Source organism: Phyllobates terribilis, unplaced genomic scaffold (assembly GCF_046119375.1).
Source record: "Phyllobates terribilis strain yellow unplaced genomic scaffold, ASM4611937v1 Scaffold_5__5_contigs__length_657084704, whole genome shotgun sequence".
In the NCBI taxonomy this organism is placed as follows: Eukaryota; Metazoa; Chordata; class Amphibia; order Anura; family Dendrobatidae; genus Phyllobates; species Phyllobates terribilis.
Genome location: NW_027362765.1, coordinates 172,303,534 through 172,329,798, shown reverse-complemented (window position 1 = coordinate 172,329,798; position 26,265 = coordinate 172,303,534). Strand labels below are relative to the sequence as shown.

The 26,265-nt window shown below is 44.2% G+C and overlaps 1 protein-coding gene across 1 annotated transcript in view; it reads right to left on the bottom strand.

Moving 5' to 3' along the window:
• Positions 1-26,265, bottom strand: part of PIP4K2B (phosphatidylinositol-5-phosphate 4-kinase type 2 beta) — an 83,534-nt gene that overhangs the window by 34,981 nt on the left and 22,288 nt on the right. The window contains exon 2 of the mRNA XM_073683438.1: positions 271-368. Within this exon, the coding sequence (XP_073539539.1) occupies positions 271-368 (98 nt within the window). The remainder of the gene's footprint in view (positions 1-270; positions 369-26,265) is intronic.

The window sequence follows — 26,265 nt, the reverse complement described above, 5'->3', positions numbered from 1 at the left end:
CACTGGGAGAGACAGTGTCGGCAATGCTTGAAAGGTGCCAGCACCTGAGGGGAGAAGAAGTGTTGTTAATTTAAAAGGGGAAACATATGATTGAGAAGGAGTTTTCCAAGTAGTGGACAACCTCTTTAACAAAGCTGTATATTAGTTTGAGGTTCTTTTTAAGTACCTTGTAACTGGGATTTCCCTAGCCCTTCTTTACCGAGTACAGCTGTACTGTATGCTGCCAAGATGGGCTATAGGGCACAATATCAGATAAAGGAAGACACTTACTTGTTGAATAGGTGGTTATCCACTTTGATCTTGCTGTAGGCTTTAAAGTCATCTGGCATCAGCATGACCGGGACAGGGACATTACTCAGCTCGTTGATCTACAGACCAGAAGGAAAAAAAAAAAAAAGAAGAACTTAGTACAACAATGGTAACATCCACACAGAATAGCAACAGCCCTAAAAGAGAGGTGAGACAAGATCCAGAATGAGGCAGGTAAATAGCAGGATGGGTATTCTCCAAATTGAAGAGAAAGGTGTGTTTTATGTCACCTACACAGATCTTTGATGGTTCCAGCATCCAAAATAATAAAGTACACTGATTTACCGATCCATCTACAATGCAGCACGAGCTTCCTACCAGTTTTCATACTTCTTGTTCCAGACAGATAGTTAACCAGTGGCCGCAATGGTGGCAAACACATCCCCACTGTGGCCAGTGATTAGCTGTAGTGGTCACATACTGGTTTGACCAGGAGTTAATGAGTCTGACTGTGAAGCTAGACAGTGTTGGAGGATTGGCCAGGAGAGTGTTCTTTATTTTACTACATTAGAGCATGCAGGATGGTTTGGGGTTTTTTCAATACAATTTTGGCTGATTGGCCTAGAAACACTGGTTGCCCTGCAGCATAAGCTAGTCGAAATTCCACCATCACGTGGCCAACACCTCATTCAACCCACAAAACCGTATGGATGAGTTTCGGCCACATGTGGCTGCTGCAGAGTGGTGATGGATACAGATGCCATGGTTCCTTTAGCTACAGAAGATGATCTGCAATAACCTGAATGTGTTTGTTAAGCTCCTCTGGACTTTCTGACTTGGGTTTAATTTATTATGTCTTTCCATAATGTATAAACCACAACTAAGCAACATAGGACAAGGCCCATGGGTGAACATGGCAGATCTGTGGGCTCCTGAAGTGATCAGGGGCTCTCACATCACGATAACGTGTAGGCAGGGCATATACATATACTCCAGCATGTCTGATCTTCATGGGAAGTGAAAGGAAAATCATCAGCGCATCTAAAAAAAAAATTAATCAGTCTCACCAATTGACATTTTGATCACAAAACGAGGCAAACATTTTTGTCCTTGTTCTGCAGACGGTAAATACATGTCCACAATGACCCAAACCGTCTGACACGTTGCCAAATCAACCAATCACAGGGCACCTTTCATTTTTCAAGAGACGTTTAGAATAGAAAAGCTGAGCGTTAATTGCGCATAAAAGCCAACAAGGTCAGTTTTTTTGTTTCTGCAAGACCCATTCAGATGAGAGGGACGTCACAAAACTGTGCGTGTGAACATGCCCACAGTCAGTTTTGATAAACGAGGACCATCATTTATGGATCTGCATGTACACGGCAATAAACCTCTAATTCCCTATGTGAGTACAGCATGTTTTCTATCACAACTACAGCTCAGGCTCGTATAGGCCTCGTTACCCATAGCAACCAGTCTCCATCATATAACCTGCACACAGTAACAGCAGTGATCTGACGGTGTGTTACCACAAGCACTAAATGTAGCCTGGGGTACGGAGAATTATGGTATTAGCTCGATGCGTTGCCATAGAGAGGAGGAAATACATAGGTGTGCCGGAGTATTAGTGATGGAAGCCCCCACACACCAGCAGAGAGGGGGGTGTGAGATATATAGTCTATCCCTATTACTAGTGCATGCAGATACTGGGATATATAGCACAAGTCATGTAGGGTATGTGCCCTGATCTACAGTATATAGAATGGATAACTGTATATAACAGGATAGACATATTCAGGCCTGTAAATATAAACCAGTAGATACATGTAGTGGTGGCTGCGGAGCTGTATACCTCCACTAGGTACTAGGTGTATATCACACACACATACTGTAGATGCTGGGATACATGTATTTATGGTATATAGCTGTATACATACACTAGGTGATCAGTGTATATAGTGCGTGGCATATAATGGATACAGGGATATATGTTGTGATGGATGTGCAGCTGTGAATACACTAGGTGACGAGTGTATATAGCGTAATGGGTGCTGGGATATGCAGTGGTGGAGGTGGTTGGAGATATATCTGCAGATATAGGGGATATCGGAGTGTACATGATATACAACACACAATGAAATATCTATTGATGGTACAGAGCTGTATACACACACTAGGTAATCCGTACAAATAGTAAAGGAGATTTACTGTACACATCCATATCCTGCAAGATTATAGTACATGGTATATATTGGTGGCCAGGATATACGTAGTGATGAAATACAGCTGTCAAACAGACAGTAAAGGGCCCATTTACTGTTTAGGCATAGGGACCATTTTCTCTCTGTGTCCGCTATAGCTAGCTGGGGAGATCTACACATGCACCGGATATATTTGGGCTCTCAGTATATACATGCACACACACAGTACACAACCGGATATACACTGCTCAAAAAATATAAAGGGAACACTCAAATAACACATCCTAGATCTGAATGAATGAAATATTCTTATTGAATACTTTGTTCTGTACAAAGTTGAATGTGCAGACAACAAAATCACAAAAAAATCATCAATGGAAATCAAATTTATTAACCAATGGAGGCCTGGATTTGGACCCACCCCCAAAATTAAAGTGGAAAAACACACTACTGGCTGATCCAACTTTGATTTAATGTCCTTAAAACAAGTCAAAATGAGGCTCAGTGTTGTGTGTGGCCTCCACGTGCCTGTATGACCTCCCTACAACGCCTGGGCCTGCTCCTGATGAGGTTGCGGATGGTCTCCTGTGGGATCTCCTCCCAGACCTGGACTAAAGCATCCGCCAACTCCTGGACAGTCTGTGGTGCAACGTGACGTTGGTGGATGGAGCGAGACATGATGTCCCAGATGTGCTCAATCGGATTCAGGTCTGGAGAACGGACGGGTCAGTCCATAGCTTCAATGCCCTCATCTTGCAGGAACTGCTGACACACTCCAGCCACATGAGGTCTGGCATAGTCCTGCATTAGGAGGAACCCAGGGCCAACCGCACCAGCATATGGTCTCACAAGGGGTCTGAGGATCTCATCTCGGTACCTAATGGCAGTCAGGCTATCTCTGGTGAGCACATGGAGGGCTGTGTGTTCCTCCAAAGAAATGTCACCCCACAACATTACTGACCCACTGCCAAGCCGATCATGCTGAAGGATGTTGCAGGCAGCGGATCGCTCTCCACGGCGTCTCCAGACTCTGTCACGTCTGTCACATGTGCTCAGTGTGAACTTTCTTTCATCTGTGAAGAGCACAGGGCGCCAGTGGCGACTTTGCCAATCCTGGTGTTCTGTGGCAAACGCCAAGCGTCCTGCACGGTGTTGGGCTATGAGCACAACCCCAATCTGTGGACGTCGGGCCCTCATACCACCCTCATGGAGTCGGTTTCTAACCATTTCTGCAGACACATGCACATTTGTGGCCTGCTGGAGGTCATTTTGCAGGGCTCTGGCAGTGCTCCTCCTGTTCCTCCTTGCACAAAGGCGGAGGTAGCAGTCCTGCTGCTGGGTTGTTGCCCTCCTACGGCCCCCTCCATGTCTCTTGGTGTACTGGCCTGTCTCCTGGTAGCGCCTCCAGCCTTTGGACACTACGCTGTCAGACACAGCAAACCTTCTTGCCACAGCTCGCATTGATGTGTCATCCTGGATGAGCTGCACTACCTGAGCAACTTCCGTGGGTTGTAGAGTCCGTCTCATGCTACCACGAGTGTGAAAGCACAACCAACATTCAAAAGTGACCAAAACATCAGACAGAATGTATATGTACTGAGATGTGGTCTGTGGTCCCCACCTTCAGAACCACTCCTTTAATGAGTGTGTCTTGATAATTCCCAATAATTTCCATCTATTGTCTATTCCATTTGCACAACAGCATGTGAAATTGATTGTCAATCAGTGTTGCTTCCTAAGTGGACAGTTTGATTTCACAGAAGTCTGATTTACTTGGAGTTATATTCTGTTGTTTAAGTGTTCCCTTTATTTTTTTGAGCAGTGTATTTGGGCTCACAGTATATACACACAGCATACACACACAGCATACACAAAATATATTTGGGCTCTCAGTATATACATGCACACACCGGATATATTTGGGCTCTCAGTACATACATGCGCACGCACGCACACACACACACACACACACACACTATACACCGGATATATTTGGGCTCTCAGTATATACACGCACACACACACACAGCATACACCGGATAGATTTGGGCTCTCAGTATATACATGCACACACACACACAGAATACACCGGATATATTTGGGCTCTCAGTATATACATGCACACACACACACAGCATACACCGGATATATTTGGGCTCTCAGTATATACATGCACACACACACACACAGCATACACCGGATATATTTGGGCTCTCAGTATATACATGCACACACACACACACAGCATACACCGGATATATTTGGGCTCTCAGTATATACATGCACACACACACACACACAGCATACACCGGATATATTTGGGCTCTCAGTATATACATGCACACACACACACACACAGCATACACCGGATATATTTGGGCTCTCAGTATATACATGCACACACACACACACACAGCATACACCGGATATATTTGGGCTCTCAGTATATACATGCACACACACACACACAGCATACACCGGATATATTTGGGCTCTCAGTATATACATGCACACACACACACACAGCATACACCGGATATATTTGGGCTCTCAGTATATACATGCACACACACACACACAGCATACACCGGATATATTTGGGCTCTCAGTATATACATGCACACACACACACACACACACACAGCATACACCGGATATATTTGGGCTCTCAGTATATACATGCACACACACACACACACAGCATACACCGGATATATTTGGGCTCTCAGTATATACATGCACACACACACACACACACACACACACACACAGCATACACCGGATATATTTGGGCTCTCAGTATATACATGCACACACACACACAGCATACACAGGATATATTTGGGCTCTCAGTATATACATGCACACACACACACACACACACAGCATACAGCATACACCGGATATATTTGGGCTCTCAGTATATACATGCACACACACACACAGCATACACCGGATATATTTGGGCTCTCAGTATATACATGCACACACACACACACACAGCATACACCGGATATATTTGGGCTCTCAGTATATACATGCACACACACACACACAGCATACACCAGATATATTTGGGCTCTCAGTATATACATGCACACACACACACACACACACACAGCATACACCGGATATATTTGGGCTCTCAGTATATACATGCACACACACACAGCATACACCGGATATATTTGGGCTCTCAGTATATACATGCACACACACACACACACACACACACAGCATACACCGGATATATTTGGGCTCTCAGTATATACATGCACACACACACACACACACACACACACACACACAGCATACACCGGATATATTTGGGCTCTCAGTATATACATGCACACACACACACAGCATACACCGGATATATTTGGGCTCTCAGTATATACATGCACACACACACACACACACACCGGATATATTTGGGCTCTCAGTATATACATGCACACACACACAGCATACACCGGATATATTTGGGCTCTCAGTATATACATGCACACACACACACACACACACACACACACACACACACACACACAGCATACACCGGATATATTTGGGCTCTCAGTATATACATGCACACACACACACACAGCATACACCGGATATATTTAGGCTCTCAGTATATACATGCACACACACACACACACACACAGCATACACCGGATATATTTGGGCTCTCAGTATATACATGCACACACACACACACACACACACACACACACAGCATACACCGGATATATTTGGGCTCTCAGTATATACATGCACACACACACACACACCGGATATATTGGGGCTCTCAGTATATACATGCACACACACACACACACACACACACACACACACAGCATACACCGGATATATTTGGGCTCTCAGTATATACATGCACACACACACACACACACACACAGCATACACCGGATATATTTGGGCTCTCAGTATATACATGCACACACACACACACACACACACACACACAGCATACACCGGATATATTTGGGCTCTCAGTATATACATGCACACACACACACACACACACACAGCATACACCGGATATATTTGGGCTCTCAGTATATACATGCACACACACACACAGCATACACCGGATATATTTGGGCTCTCAGTATATACATGCACACACACACACACACACACAGCATACACCAGATATATTTGGGCTCTCAGTATATACATGCACACACACACGCACACACACAGCATACACCGGATATATTTGGGCTCTCAGTATATACATGCACACACACACACACAGCATACACCAGATATATTTGGGCTCTCAGTATATACATGCACACACACACACACAGCATACACCGGATATATTTGGGCTCTCAGTATATACATGCACACACACACACACACAGCATACACCGGATATATTTGGGCTCTCAGTATATACATGCACACACACACACACAGCATACACCGGATATATTTGGGCTCTCAGTATATACATGCACACACACACACACACACACACAGCATACACCGGATATATTTGGGCTCTCAGTATATACATGCACACACACACACACACACACACAGCATACACCGGATATATTTGGGCTCTCAGTATATACATGCACACACACACACACAGCATACACCGGATATATTTGGGCTCTCAGTATATACATGCACACACACACACACACACAGCATACACCGGATATATTTGGGCTCTCAGTATATACATGCACACACACACACACAGCATACACCGGATATATTTGGGCTCTCAGTATATACATGCACACACACACACACACACACAGCATACACCGGATATATTTGGGCTCTCAGTATATACATGCACACACACACACACAGCATACACCGGATATATTTGGGCTCTCAGTATATACATGCACACACACACACACACACACAGCATACACCGGATATATTTGGGCTCTCAGTATATACATGCACACACACACACACACAGCATACACCGGATATATTTGGGCTCTCAGTATATACACACACACACACACACACACACAGCATACACCGGATATATTTGGGCTCTCAGTATATACATGCACACACACACACACACACACAGCATACACCGGATATATTTGGGCTCTCAGTATATACATGCACACACACACACACACACACACACAGCATACACCGGATATATTTGGGCTCTCAGTATATACATGCACACACACACACACACACAGCATACACCGGATATATTTGGGCTCTCAGTATATACATGCACACACACACAGCATACACCGGATATATTTGGGCTCTCAGTATATACATGCACACACACACACACACACAGCATACACCGGATATATTTGGGCTCTCAGTATATACATGCACACACACACACACACACACACACACACAGCATACACCGGATATATTTGGGCTCTCAGTATATACATGCACACACACACACACACACAGCATACACCGGATATATTTGGGCTCTCAGTATATACATGCACACACACACACACAGCATACACCGGATATATTTGGGCTCTCAGTATATACATGCACACACACACACACACACACACACACACACACACACAGCATACACCGGATATATTTGGGCTCTCAGTATATACATGCACACACACACACACACACACACACACACACACACACACAGCATACACCGGATATATTTGGGCTCTCAGTATATACATGCACACACACACACAGCATACACCGGATATATTTGGGCTCTCAGTATATACATGCACACACACACACAGCATACACCGGATATATTTGGGCTCTCAGTATATACATGCACACACACACACACAGCATACACCGGATATATTTGGGCTCTCAGTATATACATGCACACACACACACACACCGGATATATTTGGGCTCTCAGTATATACATGCACACACACACACACCGGATATATTTGGGCTCTCAGTATATACATGCACACACACAGCATACACCGGATATATTTGGGCTCTCAGTATATACATGCACACACACACACACACAGCATACACCGGATATATTTGGGCTCTCAGTATATACATGCACACACACACACACACAGCATACACCGGATATATTTGGGCTCTCAGTATATACATGCACACACACACACACACACACACAGCATACACCGGATATATTTGGGCTCTCAGTATATACATGCACACACACACACACACACACACACAGCATACACCGGATATATTTGGGCTCTCAGTATATACATGCACACACACACACACACACACACACACAGCATACACCGGATATATTTGGGCTCTCAGTATATACATGCACACACACACACACACACACACACACACACACAGCATACACCGGATATATTTGGGCTCTCAGTCTATACATGCACACACACACCGGATATATTTGGGCTCTCAGTCTATACATGCACACACAGCATACACCGGATATATTTGGGCTCTCAGTATATACATGCACACACACACAGCATACACCGGATATATTTGGGCTCTCAGTATATACATGCACACACACACACACACACAGCATACACCGGATATATTTGGGCTCTCAGTATATACATGCACACACACACAGCATACACCGGATATATTTGGGCTCTCAGTATATACATGCACACACACACACACACACACACAGCATACACCGGATATATTTGGGCTCTCAGTATATACATGCACACACACACACACACACACACACACACACACACACACACACACACACAGCATACACCGGATATATTTGGGCTCTCAGTATATACATGCACACACACACACAGCATACACCGGATATATTTGGGCTCTCAGTATATACATGCACACACACACACACACACACCGGATATATTTGGGCTCTCAGTATATACATGCACACACACACAGCATACACCGGATATATTTGGGCTCTCAGTATATACATGCACACACACACACACACACACACACACACACACACACACACACACAGCATACACCGGATATATTTGGGCTCTCAGTATATACATGCACACACACACACACAGCATACACCGGATATATTTAGGCTCTCAGTATATACATGCACACACACACACACACACACAGCATACACCGGATATATTTGGGCTCTCAGTATATACATGCACACACACACACACACACACACACACACAGCATACACCGGATATATTTGGGCTCTCAGTATATACATGCACACACACACACACACCGGATATATTGGGGCTCTCAGTATATACATGCACACACACACACACACACACACACACACACACAGCATACACCGGATATATTTGGGCTCTCAGTATATACATGCACACACACACACACACACACACACACACACACACACACACACACAGCATACACCGGATATATTTGGGCTCTCAGTATATACATGCACACACACACACACACACAGCATACACCGGATATATTTGGGCTCTCAGTATATACATGCACACACACACACACACACACAGCATACACCGGATATATTTGGGCTCTCAGTATATACATGCACACACACACACAGCATACACCGGATATATTTGGGCTCTCAGTATATACATGCACACACACACACACACACACACAGCATACACCAGATATATTTGGGCTCTCAGTATATACATGCACACACACACGCACACACACAGCATACACCGGATATATTTGGGCTCTCAGTATATACATGCACACACACACACACAGCATACACCAGATATATTTGGGCTCTCAGTATATACATGCACACACACACACACAGCATACACCGGATATATTTGGGCTCTCAGTATATACATGCACACACACACACACACAGCATACACCGGATATATTTGGGCTCTCAGTATATACATGCACACACACACACACAGCATACACCGGATATATTTGGGCTCTCAGTATATACATGCACACACACACACACACACACACAGCATACACCGGATATATTTGGGCTCTCAGTATATACATGCACACACACACACACACACACACAGCATACACCGGATATATTTGGGCTCTCAGTATATACATGCACACACACACACACAGCATACACCGGATATATTTGGGCTCTCAGTATATACATGCACACACACACACACACACACAGCATACACCGGATATATTTGGGCTCTCAGTATATACATGCACACACACACACACAGCATACACCGGATATATTTGGGCTCTCAGTATATACATGCACACACACACACACACACAGCATACACCGGATATATTTGGGCTCTCAGTATATACATGCACACACACACACACACACACACACACACACACACAGCATACACCGGATATATTTGGGCTCTCAGTATATACACACACACACACACACACACACACACACACACACAGCATACACCGGATATATTTGGGCTCTCAGTATATACATGCACACACACACACACACACACAGCATACACCGGATATATTTGGGCTCTCAGTATATACATGCACACACACACACACACACAGCATACACCGGATATATTTGGGCTCTCAGTATATACATGCACACACACACACACACAGCATACACCGGATATATTTGGGCTCTCAGTATATACATGCACACACACACAGCATACACCGGATATATTTGGGCTCTCAGTATATACATACATGCACACACACACACACACACAGCATACACCGGATATATTTGGGCTCTCAGTATATACATGCACACACACACACACACACACACACACACACACACACACACACAGCATACACCGGATATATTTGGGCTCTCAGTATATACATGCACACACACACACACACACACACACACACACACAGCATACACCGGATATATTTGGGCTCTCAGTATATACATGCACACACACACACACAGCATACACCGGATATATTTGGGCTCTCAGTATATACATGCACACACACACACACACACACACAGCATACACCGGATATATTTGGGCTCTCAGTATATACATGCACACACACACACACACACACACACACACACACAGCATACACCGGATATATTTGGGCTCTCAGTATATACATGCACACACACACACAGCATACACCGGATATATTTGGGCTCTCAGTATATACATGCACACACACACACAGCATACACCGGATATATTTGGGCTCTCAGTATATACATGCACACACACACACACAGCATACACCGGATATATTTGGGCTCTCAGTATATACATGCACACACACACACACACCGGATATATTTGGGCTCTCAGTATATACATGCACACACACACACACACACACACCGGATATATTTGGGCTCTCAGTATATACATGCACACACACAGCATACACCGGATATATTTGGGCTCTCAGTATATACATGCACACACACACACACACAGCATACACCGGATATATTTGGGCTCTCAGTATATACATGCACACACACACACACAGCATACACCGGATATATTTGGGCTCTCAGTATATACATGCACACACACACACACACAGCATACACCGGATATATTTGGGCTCTCAGTATATACATGCACACACACACACACACACACAGCATACACCGGATATATTTGGGCTCTCAGTATATACATGCACACACACACACACACACACACACACACAGCATACACCGGATATATTTGGGCTCTCAGTATATACATGCACACACACACACACACACAGCATACACCGGATATATTTGGGCTCTCAGTATATACATGCACACACACACACACACACACACACACACACACAGCATACACCGGATATATTTGGGCTCTCAGTATATACATGCACACACACACACACACAGCATACACCGGATATATTTGGGCTCTCAGTATATACATGCACACACACACACACACAGCATACACCGGATATATTTGGGCTCTCAGTATATACATGCACACACACACAGCATACACCGGATATATTTGGGCTCTCAGTATATACATGCACACACACACACACACACAGCATACATCGGATATATTTGGGCTCTCAGTATATACATGCACACACACACAGCATACACCGGATATATTTGGGCTCTCAGTATATACATGCACACACACACACACACAGCATACACCGGATATATTTGGGCTCTCAGTATATACATGCACACACACACACACAGCATACACCGGATATATTTGGGCTCTCAGTATATACATGCACACACACACACACACAGCATACACCGGATATATTTGGGCTCTCAGTATATACATGCACACACACACACACACACAGCATACACCGGATATATTTGGGCTCTCAGTATATACATGCACACACACACACACACACACACACACACACAGCATACACCGGATATATTTGGGCTCTCAGTATATACATGCACACACACACACACACACACACACACAGCATACACCGGATATATTTGGGGTCTCAGTATATACATGCACACACACACACACACACACAGCATACACCGGATATATTTGGGCTCTCAGTATATACATGCACACACACACACAGCATACACCGGATATATTTGGGCTCTCAGTATATACATGCACACACACACACACAGCATACACCGGATATATTTGGGCTCTCAGTATATACATGCACACACACACACAGCATACACCGGATATATTTGGGCTCTCAGTATATACATGCACACACACACACACAGCATACACCGGATATATTTGGGCTCTCAGTATATACATGCACACACACACACACACACACACACACAGCATACACCGGATATATTTGGGCTCTCAGTATATACATGCACACACACACACACACACACACAGCATACACCGGATATATTTGGGCTCTCAGTATATACATGCACACACACACACACCCCGGATATATTTGGGCTCTCAGTATATACATGCACACACACACACACCGGATATATTTGGGTTCTCAGTATATACATGCACACACACACACACACAGCATACACCGGATATATTTGGGCTCTCAGTATATACATGCACACACACACACACACACAGCATACACCGGATATATTTGGGCTCTCAGTATATACATGCACACACACACACACACAGCATACACCGGATATATTTGGGCTCTCAGTATATACATGCACACACACACAGAGCATACACCGGATATATTTGGGCTCTCAGTATATACATGCCCACACACACACACACACAGCATACACCGGATATATTTGGGCTCTCAGTATATACATGCACACACACACACACACACACACAGCATACACCGGATATATTTGGGCTCTCAGTATATACATGCACACACACACACACACAGCATACACCGGATATATTTGGGCTCTCAGTATATACATGCACACACACACACACAGCATACACCGGATATATTTGGGCTCTCAGTATATACATGCACACACACACACACAGCATACACCGGATATATTTGGGCTCTCAGTATATACATGCACACACACACACACACACACACACACACACACACAGCATACACCGGATATATTTGAGCTCTCAGTATATACATGCACACACACACACACAGCATACACCGGATATATTTGGGCTCTCAGTATATACATGCACACACACACACACACACACACACACACAGCATACACCGGATATATTTGGGCTCTCAGTATATACATGCACACACACACACACACACACACACACCGGATATATTTGGGCTCTCAGTATATACATGCACACACACAGCATACACCGGATATATTTGGGCTCTCAGTATATACATGCACACACACACACACACAGCATACACGGGATATATTTGGGCTCTCAGTATATACATGCACACACACACACACAGCATACACCGGATATATTTGGGCTCTCAGTATATACATGCACACACACACACACACACACACCGGATATATTTGGGCTCTCAGTATATACATGCACACACAGCATACACCGGATATATTTGGGCTCTCAGTATATACATGCACACACACACACACACAGCATACACCGGATATATTTGGGCTCTCAGTATATACATGCACACACACACACAGCATACACCGGATATATTTGGGCTCTCAGTATATACATGCACACACACACACACACACAGCATACACCGGATATATTTGGGCTCTCAGTATATACATGCACACACACACACACACACAGCATACACCGGATATATTTGGGCTCTCAGTATATACATGCACACACACACACACACACACACACACAGCATACACCGGATATATTTGGGCTCTCAGTATATACATGCACACACACACACACAGCATACACCGGATATATTTGGGCTCTCAGTATATACATGCACACAAACACACACAGCATACACCGGATATATTTGGGCTCTCAGTATATACATGCACACACACACACACACACAGCATACACCGGATATATTTGGGCTCTCAGTATATACATACACACACACACAGCATACACCGGATATATTTGGGCTCTCAGTATATACATGCACACACACACACACACAGCATACACCGGATATATTTGGGCTCTCAGTATATACATGCACACACACACACACACACAGCATACACCGGATATATTTGGGCTCTCAGTATATACATGCACACACACACACACACACACACACACACACACAGCATACACCGGATATATTTGGGCTCTCAGTATATACATGCACACACACACACAGCATACACCGGATATATTTGGGCTCTCAGTATATACATGCACACACACACACACACACAGCATACACCGGATATATTTGGGCTCTCAGTATATACATGCACACACACACACACACAGCATACACCGGATATATTTGGGCTCTCAGTATATACATGCACACACACACACACACAGCATACACCGGATATATTTGGGCTCTCAGTATATACATGCACACACACACACAGCATACACCGGATATATTTGGGCTCTCAGTATATACATGCACACACACACACACACACACAGCATACACCGGATATATTTGGGCTCTCAGTATATACATGCACACACACACACACACACAGCATACACCGGATATATTTGGGCTCTCAGTATATACATGCACACACACACACACACAGCATACACCGGATATATTTGGGCTCTCAGTATATACATGCACACACACACACACACACACAGCATACACCGGATATATTTGGGCTCTCAGTATATACATGCACACACACACACACACACACAGCATACACCGGAGATATTTGGGCTCTCAGTATATACATGCACACACACACACACACACACAGCATACACCGGATATATTTGGGCTCTCAGTATATACATGCACACACACACACACACACACACACACACAGCATACACCGGATATATTTGGGCTCTCAGTATATACATGCACACACACACACACACACAGCATACACCGGATATATTTGGGCTCTCAGTATATACATGCACACACACACACACGCACGCACACACACACACTATACACCGGATATATTTGGGCTCTCAGTATATACATGCACACACACACACACACACACACACCGGATATATTTGGGCTCTCAGTATATACATGCACACACACACACAAACACACAGCATACACCGGATATATTTGGGCTCTCAGTATATACATGCACACACACACACACAGCATACACCGGATATATTTGGGCTCTCAGTATATACATGCACACACACACACACACACAGCATACACCGGATATATTTGGGCTCTCAGTATATACATGCACACACACACACACAGCATACACCGGATATATTTGGGCTCTCAGTATATACATGCACACACACACACACACAGCATACACCGGATATATTTGGGCTCTCAGTATATACATGCACACACACACACACAGCATACACCGGATATATTTGGGCTCTCAGTATATACATGCAAACACACACACACAGCATACACCGGATATATTTGGGCTCTCAGTATATACATGCACACACACACACACAGCATACACCGGATATATTTGGGCTCTCAGTATATACATGCACACACACACACACAGCATACACCGGATATATTTGGGCTCTCAGTATATACATGCACACACCACACACGCACGCACACACACACACTATACACCGGATATATTTGGGCTCTCAGTATATACATGCGCACACACCACACACACACACACACACAGCATACACCGGATATATTTGGGCTCTCAGTATATACATGCACACACACACACACAGCATACACCGGATATATTTGGGCTCTCAGTATATACATGCACACACACACACACAGCATACACCGGATATATTTGGGCTCTCAGTATATACATGCACACACACACACACAGCATACACCGGATATATTTGGGCTCTCAGTATATACATGCACACACACACACACACAGCATACACCGGATATATTTGGGCTCTCAGTATATACATGCACACACACCGGATATATTTGGGCTCTCAGTCTATACATGCACACACACACCGGATATATTTGGGCTCTCAGTCTATACATGCACACACACACCGGATATATTTGGGCTCTCAGTCTATACATGCACACACACACCGGATATATTTGGGCTCTCAGTCTATACATGCACACACACACCGGATATATTTGGGCTCTCAGTCTATACATGCACACACAGCCTACACCGGATATATTTGGGCTCTCAGTATATACATGCACACACACACACAGCATACACCGGATATATTTGGGCTCTCAGTATATACTTGCGCACACACACACACAGCATACACCGGATATATTTGGGCTCTCAGTATATACATGCACACACACACACAGCATACACCGGATATATTTGGGCTCTCAGTATATACATGCACACACACACACACACAGCATACACCGGATATATTTGGGCTCTCAGTATATACATGCACACACACACACACACACAGCATACACCGGATATATTTGGGCTCTCAGTATATACATGCACACACACACAGCATACACCGGATATATTTGGGCTCTCAGTATATACATGCGCACACACACACACACAGCATACACCGGATATATTTGGGCTCTCAGTATATACATGCGCACACACACACACAGCATACACCGGATATATTTGGGCTCTCAGTATATACATGCGCACACACACACACAGCATACACCGGATATATTTGGGCTCTCAGTATATACATGCGCACACACACACACAGCATACACCAGATATATTTGGGCTCTCAGTATATACATGCACACACACACACACACACACACACACACAGCATACACCGGATATATTTGGGCTCTCAGTATATACATGCACACACACACAGCATACACCGGATATATTTGGGCTCTCAGTATATACATGCACACACACACACACACACACACAGCATACACCGGATATATTTGGGCTCTCAGTATATACATGCACACACACACACACAGCATACACCGGATATATTTGGGCTCTCAGTATATACATGCACACACACACACAGCATACACCGGATATATTTGGGCTCTCAGTATATACATGCACACACACACAAACACACACCGGATATATTTGGGCTCTCAGTATATACATGCACACACACACAGCATACACCGGATATATTTGGGCTCTCAGTATATACATGCACACACACACACACACACACACACACACAGCATACACCGGATATATTTGGGCTCTCAGTATATACATGCACACACACACACACAGCATACACCGGATATATTTAGGCTCTCAGTATATACATGCACACACACACACACACACAGCATACACCGGATATATTTGGGCTCTCAGTATATACATGCACACACACACACACACACACACACACACACAGCATACACCGGATATATTTGGGCTCTCAGTATATACATGCACACACACACACACACCGGATATATTGGGGCTCTCAGTATATACATGCACACACACACACACACACACACACACACACAGCATACACCGGATATATTTGGGCTCTCAGTATATACATGCACACACACACACACACACACACACACACACACACACACACAGCATACACCGGATATATTTGGGCTCTCAGTATATACATGCACACACACACACACACACACACACACAGCATACACCGGATATATTTGGGCTCTCAGTATATACATGCACACACACACACACACACAGCATACACCGGATATATTTGGGCTCTCAGTATATACATGCACACACACACACAGCATACACCGGATATATTTGGGCTCTCAGTATATACATGCACACACACACACACACACAGCATACACCAGATATATTTGGGCTCTCAGTATATACATGCACACACACACGCACACACACAGCATACACCGGATATATTTGGGCTCTCAGTATATACATGCACACACACACACACAGCATACACCAGATATATTTGGGCTCTCAGTATATACATGCACACACACACACACCGGATATATTTGGGCTCTCAGTATATACATGCACACACACACACACACAGCATACACCGGATATATTTGGGCTCTCAGTATATACATGCACACACACACACACAGCATACACCGGATATATTTGGGCTCTCAGTATATACATGCACACACACACACACACACACACAGCATACACCGGATATATTTGGGCTCTCAGTATATACATGCACACACACACACACACACACACAGCATACACCGGATATATTTGGGCTCTCAGTATATACATGCACACACACACACACAGCATACACCGGATATATTTGGGCTCTCAGTATATACATGCACACACACACACACACACAGCATACACCGGATATATTTGGGCTCTCAGTATATACATGCACACACACACACACAGCATACACCGGATATATTTGGGCTCTCAGTATATACATGCACACACACACACACACACAGCATACACCGGATATATTTGGGCTCTCAGTATATACATGCACACACACACACACACACAGCATACACCGGATATATTTGGGCTCTCAGTATATACATGCACACACACACACACACACAGCATACACCGGATATATTTGGGCTCTCAGTATATACATGCACACACACACACACACACACACACACACACACACACACACACACACACACACAGCATACACCGGATATATTTGGGCTCTCAGTATATACACACACACACACACACAGCATACACCGGATATATTTGGGCTCTCAGTATATACATGCACACACACACACACACACACACAGCATACACCGGATATATTTGGGCTCTCAGTATATACATGCACACACACACACACACACAGCATACACCGGATATATTTGGGCTCTCAGTATATACATGCACACACACACACACACAGCATACACCGGATATATTTGGGCTCTCAGTATATACATGCACACACACACAGCATACACCGGATATATTTGGGCTCTCAGTATATACATGCACACACACACACACACACAGCATACACCGGATATATTTGGGCTCTCAGTATATACATGCACACACACACACACACACAGCATACACCGGATATATTTGGGCTCTCAGTATATACATGCACACACACACACACACACACAGCATACACCGGATATATTTGGGCTCTCAGTATATACATGCACACACACACACACAGCATACACCGGATATATTTGGGCTCTCAGTATATACATGCACACACACACACACACACACACACACACACACACACACACACAGCATACACCGGATATATTTGGGCTCTCAGTATATACATGCACACACACACACACACACACACACACACACACAGCATACACCGGATATATTTGGGCTCTCAGTATATACATGCACACACACACACAGCATACACCGGATATATTTGGGCTCTCAGTATATACATGCACACACACACACAGCATACACCGGATATATTTGGGCTCTCAGTATATACATGCACACACACACACACAGCATACACCGGATATATTTGGGCTCTCAGTATATACATGCACACACACACACACACCGGATATATTTGGGCTCTCAGTATATACATGCACACACACACACACACACACACACACACACCGGATATATTTGGGCTCTCAGTATATACATGCACACACACAGCATACACCGGATATATTTGGGCTCTCAGTATATACATGCACACACACACACACACAGCATACACCGGATATATTTGGGCTCTCAGTATATACATGCACACACACACACACAGCATACACCGGATATATTTGGGCTCTCAGTATATACATGCACACACACACACACACAGCATACACCGGATATATTTGGGCTCTCAGTATATACATGCACACACACACACACACACACAGCATACACCGGATATATTTGGGCTCTCAGTATATACATGCACACACACACACACACAGCATACACCGGATATATTTGGGCTCTCAGTATATACATGCACACACACACACACACACACACACAGCATACACCGGATATATTTGGGCTCTCAGTATATACATATGCACACACACACACACACACACACACACACACAGCATACACCGGATATATTGGGCTCTCAGTATATACATGCACACACACACACACAGCATACACCGGATATATTTGGGCTCTCAGTATATACATGCACACACACACACACACACAGCATACACCGGATATATTTGGGCTCTCAGTATATACATGCACACACACACAGCATACACCGGATATATTTGGGCTCTCAGTATATACATGCACACACACACACACACAGCATACATCGGATATATTTGGGCTCTCAGTATATACATGCACACACACACAGCATACACCGGATATATTTGGGCTCTCAGTATATACATGCACACACACACACACAGCATACACCGGATATATTTGGGCTCTCAGTATATACATGCACACACACACACACAGCATACACCGGATATATTTGGGCTCTCAGTATATACATGCACACACACACACACACAGCATACACACACACACACACGCATACACCGGATATATTTGGGCTCTCAGTATATACATGCACACACACACACACAGCATACACCGGATATATTTGGGCTCTCAGTATATACATGCACACACACACACACACAGCATACACCGGATATATTTGGGCTCTCAGTATATACATGCACACACACACACACACACACACACAGCATACACCGGATATATTTGGGCTCTCAGTATATACATGCACACACACACACACACACAGCATACACCGGATATATTTGGGCTCTCAGTATATACATGCACACACACACACACACGCATACACCGGATATATTTGGGCTCTCAGTATATACATGCACACACACACACACACACAGCATACACCGGATATATTTGGGCTCTCAGTATATACATGCACACACACACACAGCATACACCGGATATATTTGGGCTCTCAGTATATACATGCACACACACACACACAGCATACACCGGATATATTTGGGCTCTCAGTATATACATGCACACACACACACACACACACACAGCATACACCGGATATATTTGGGCTCTCAGTATATACATGCACACACACACACACACACACACAGCATACACCGGATATATTTGGGCTCTCAGTATATACATGCACACACACACACACATACACCGGATATATTTGGGCTCTCAGTATATACATGCACACACACACACACACAGCATACACCGGATATATTTGGGCTCTCAGTATATACATGCACACACACACACACACACAGCATACACCGGATATATTTGGGCTCTCAGTATATACATGCACACACACACACACACAGCATACACCGGATATATTTGGGCTCTCAGTATATACATGCACACACACACACAGCATACACCGGATATATTTGGGCTCTCAGTATATACATGCACACACACACACACACACACACAGCATACACCGGATATATTTGGGCTCTCAGTATATACATGCACACACACACACACACAGCATACACCGGATATATTTGGGCTCTCAGTATATACATGCACACACACACACACACAGCATACACCGGATATATTTGGGCTCTCAGTATATACATGCACACACACACACACACAGCATACACCGGATATATTTGGGCTCTCAGTATATACATGCACACACACACACACAGCATACACCGGATATATTTGGGCTCTCAGTATATACATGCACACACACACACACACACACACACACACACACACACATACACACACACACACACACACAGCATACACCGGATATATTTGGGCTCTCAGTATATACATGCACACACACACACAGCATACACCGGATATATTTGGGCTCTCAGTATATACATGCACACACACACACACACACACACACACACACACACACAGCATACACCGGATATATTTGGGCTCTCAGTATATACATGCACACACACACACACACACACACACACACCGGATATATTTGGGCTCTCAGTATATACATGCACACACACAGCATACACCGGATATATTTGGGCTCTCAGTATATACATGCACACACACACACACACAGCATACACCGGATATATTTGGGCTCTCAGTATATACATGCACACACACACACACAGCATACACCGGATATATTTGGGCTCTCAGTATATACATGCACACACACACACACCGGATATATTTGGGCTCTCAGTATATACATGCACACACACACACACACACAGCATACACCGGATATATTTGGGCTCTCAGTATATACATGCACACACACACACACACAGCATACACCGGATATATTTGGGCTCTCAGTATATACATGCACACACACACAGCATACACCGGATATATTTGGGCTCTCAGTATATACATGCACACACACACACACACACAGCATACACCGGATATATTTGGGCTCTCAGTATATACATGCACACACACACACACACACACACACACAGCATACACCGGATATATTTGGGCTCTCAGTATATACATGCACACACACACACACACACACACACAGCATACACCGGATATATTTGGGCTCTCAGTATATACATGCACACACACACACACAGCATACACCGGATATATTTGGGCTCTCAGTATATACATGCACACACACACACACACACACACAGCATACACCGGATATATTTGGGCTCTCAGTATATACATGCACACACACACACACACACAGCATACACCGGATATATTTGGGCTCTCAGTATATACATGCACACACACACACAGCATACACCGGATATATTTGGGCTCTCAGTATATACATGCACACACACACACAGCATACACCGGATATATTTGGGCTCTCAGTATATACATGCACACACACACACACAGCATACACCGGATATATTTGGGCTCTCAGTATATACATGCACACACACACACACACAGCATACCCGGATATATTTGGGCTCTCAGTATATACATGCACACACACACACACACAGCATAACACCGGATATATTTGGGCTCTCAGTATATACATGCACACACACACATAAACACAGCATACACCGGATATATTTGGGCTCTCAGTATATACATGCACACACACACACACACAGCATACACCGGATATATTTGGGCTCTCAGTATATACATGCACACACACACCCACACAGCATACACCGGATATATTTGGGCTCTCAGTATATACATGCACACACACACACACACAGCATACACCGGATATATTTGGGCTCTCAGTATATACATGCACACACACACACACACACAAGCATACACCGGATATATTTGGGCTCTCAGTATATACATGCACACACACACACACACACACAGCATACACCGGATATATTTGGGCTCTCAGTATATACATGCACACACACACACACACACACACAGCATACACCGGATATATTTGGGCTCTCAGTATATACATGCACACACACACACACACACACACACACACAGCATACACCGGATATATTTGGGCTCTCAGTATATACATGCACACACACACACACACAGCATACACCGGATATATTTGGGCTCTCAGTATATACATGCACACACACACACACACACACACAAGCATACACCGGATATATTTGGGCTCTCAGTATATACATGCACACACACACAACACACAGGCATACACCGGATATATTTGGGCTCTCAGTATATACATGCACACACACACACACACACCACAGCATACACCGGATATATTTGGGCTCTCAGTATATACATGCACACACACACACACAGCATACACCGGATATATTTGGGCTCTCAGTATATACATGCACACACACACACACAGCATACACCGGATATATTTGGGCTCTCAGTATATACATGCACACACACACACACAGCATACACCGGATATATTTGGGCTCTCAGTATATACATGCACACACACACACACACAGCATACACCGGATATATTTGGGCTCTCAGTATATACATGCACACACACACACACACAGCATACACCGGATATATTTGGGCTCTCAGTATATACATGCACACACACACACACACACAGCATACACCGGATATATTTGGGCTCTCAGTATATACATGCACACACACACACACACACACAGCATACACCGGATATATTTGGGCTCTCAGTATATACATGCACACACACACACACACACACACACAGCATACACCGGATATATTTGGGCTCTCAGTATATACATGCACACACACACACAGCATACACCGGATATATTTGGGCTCTCAGTATATACATGCACACACACACACACACACACACAGCATACACCGGATATATTTGGGCTCTCAGTATATACATGCACACACACACACAGCATACACCGGATATATTTGGGCTCTCAGTATATACATGCACACACACACACACAGCATACACCGGATATATTTGGGCTCTCAGTATATACATGCACACACACACACACACACACAGCATACACCGGATATATTTGGGCTCTCAGTATATACATGCACACACACACACACACACACAACCGGATATATTTGGGCTCTCAGTATATACATGCACACACACACACAAACACCGGATATATTTGGGCTCTCAGTATATACATGCACACACACACACACACAGCATACACCGGATATATTTGGGCTCTCAGTATATACATGCACACACACACACACACAGCATACACCGGATATATTTGGGCTCTCAGTATATACATGCACACACACACACACAGCATACACCGGATATATTTGGGCTCTCAGTATATACATGCACACACACACACACAGCATACACCGGATATATTTGGGCTCTCAGTATATACATGCACACACACACACAACAGCATACACCGGATATATTTGGGCTCTCAGTATATACATGCACACACACACACACACAGCATACACCGGATATATTTGGGCTCTCAGTATATACATGCACACACACACACACAGCATACACCGGATATATTTGGGCTCTCAGTATATACATGCACACACACACACACAGCATACACCGGATATATTTGGGCTCTCAGTATATACATGCACACACACACACACAGCATACACCGGATATATTTGGGCTCTCAGTATATACATGCACACACACACACACACACACACACACACACACACACAGCATACACCGGATATATTTGGGCTCTCAGTATATACATGCACAACACACACACACAGCATACACCGGATATATTTGGGCTCTCAGTATATACATGCACACACACACACACACACACACACACACACACACAGCATACACCGGATATATTTGGGCTCTCA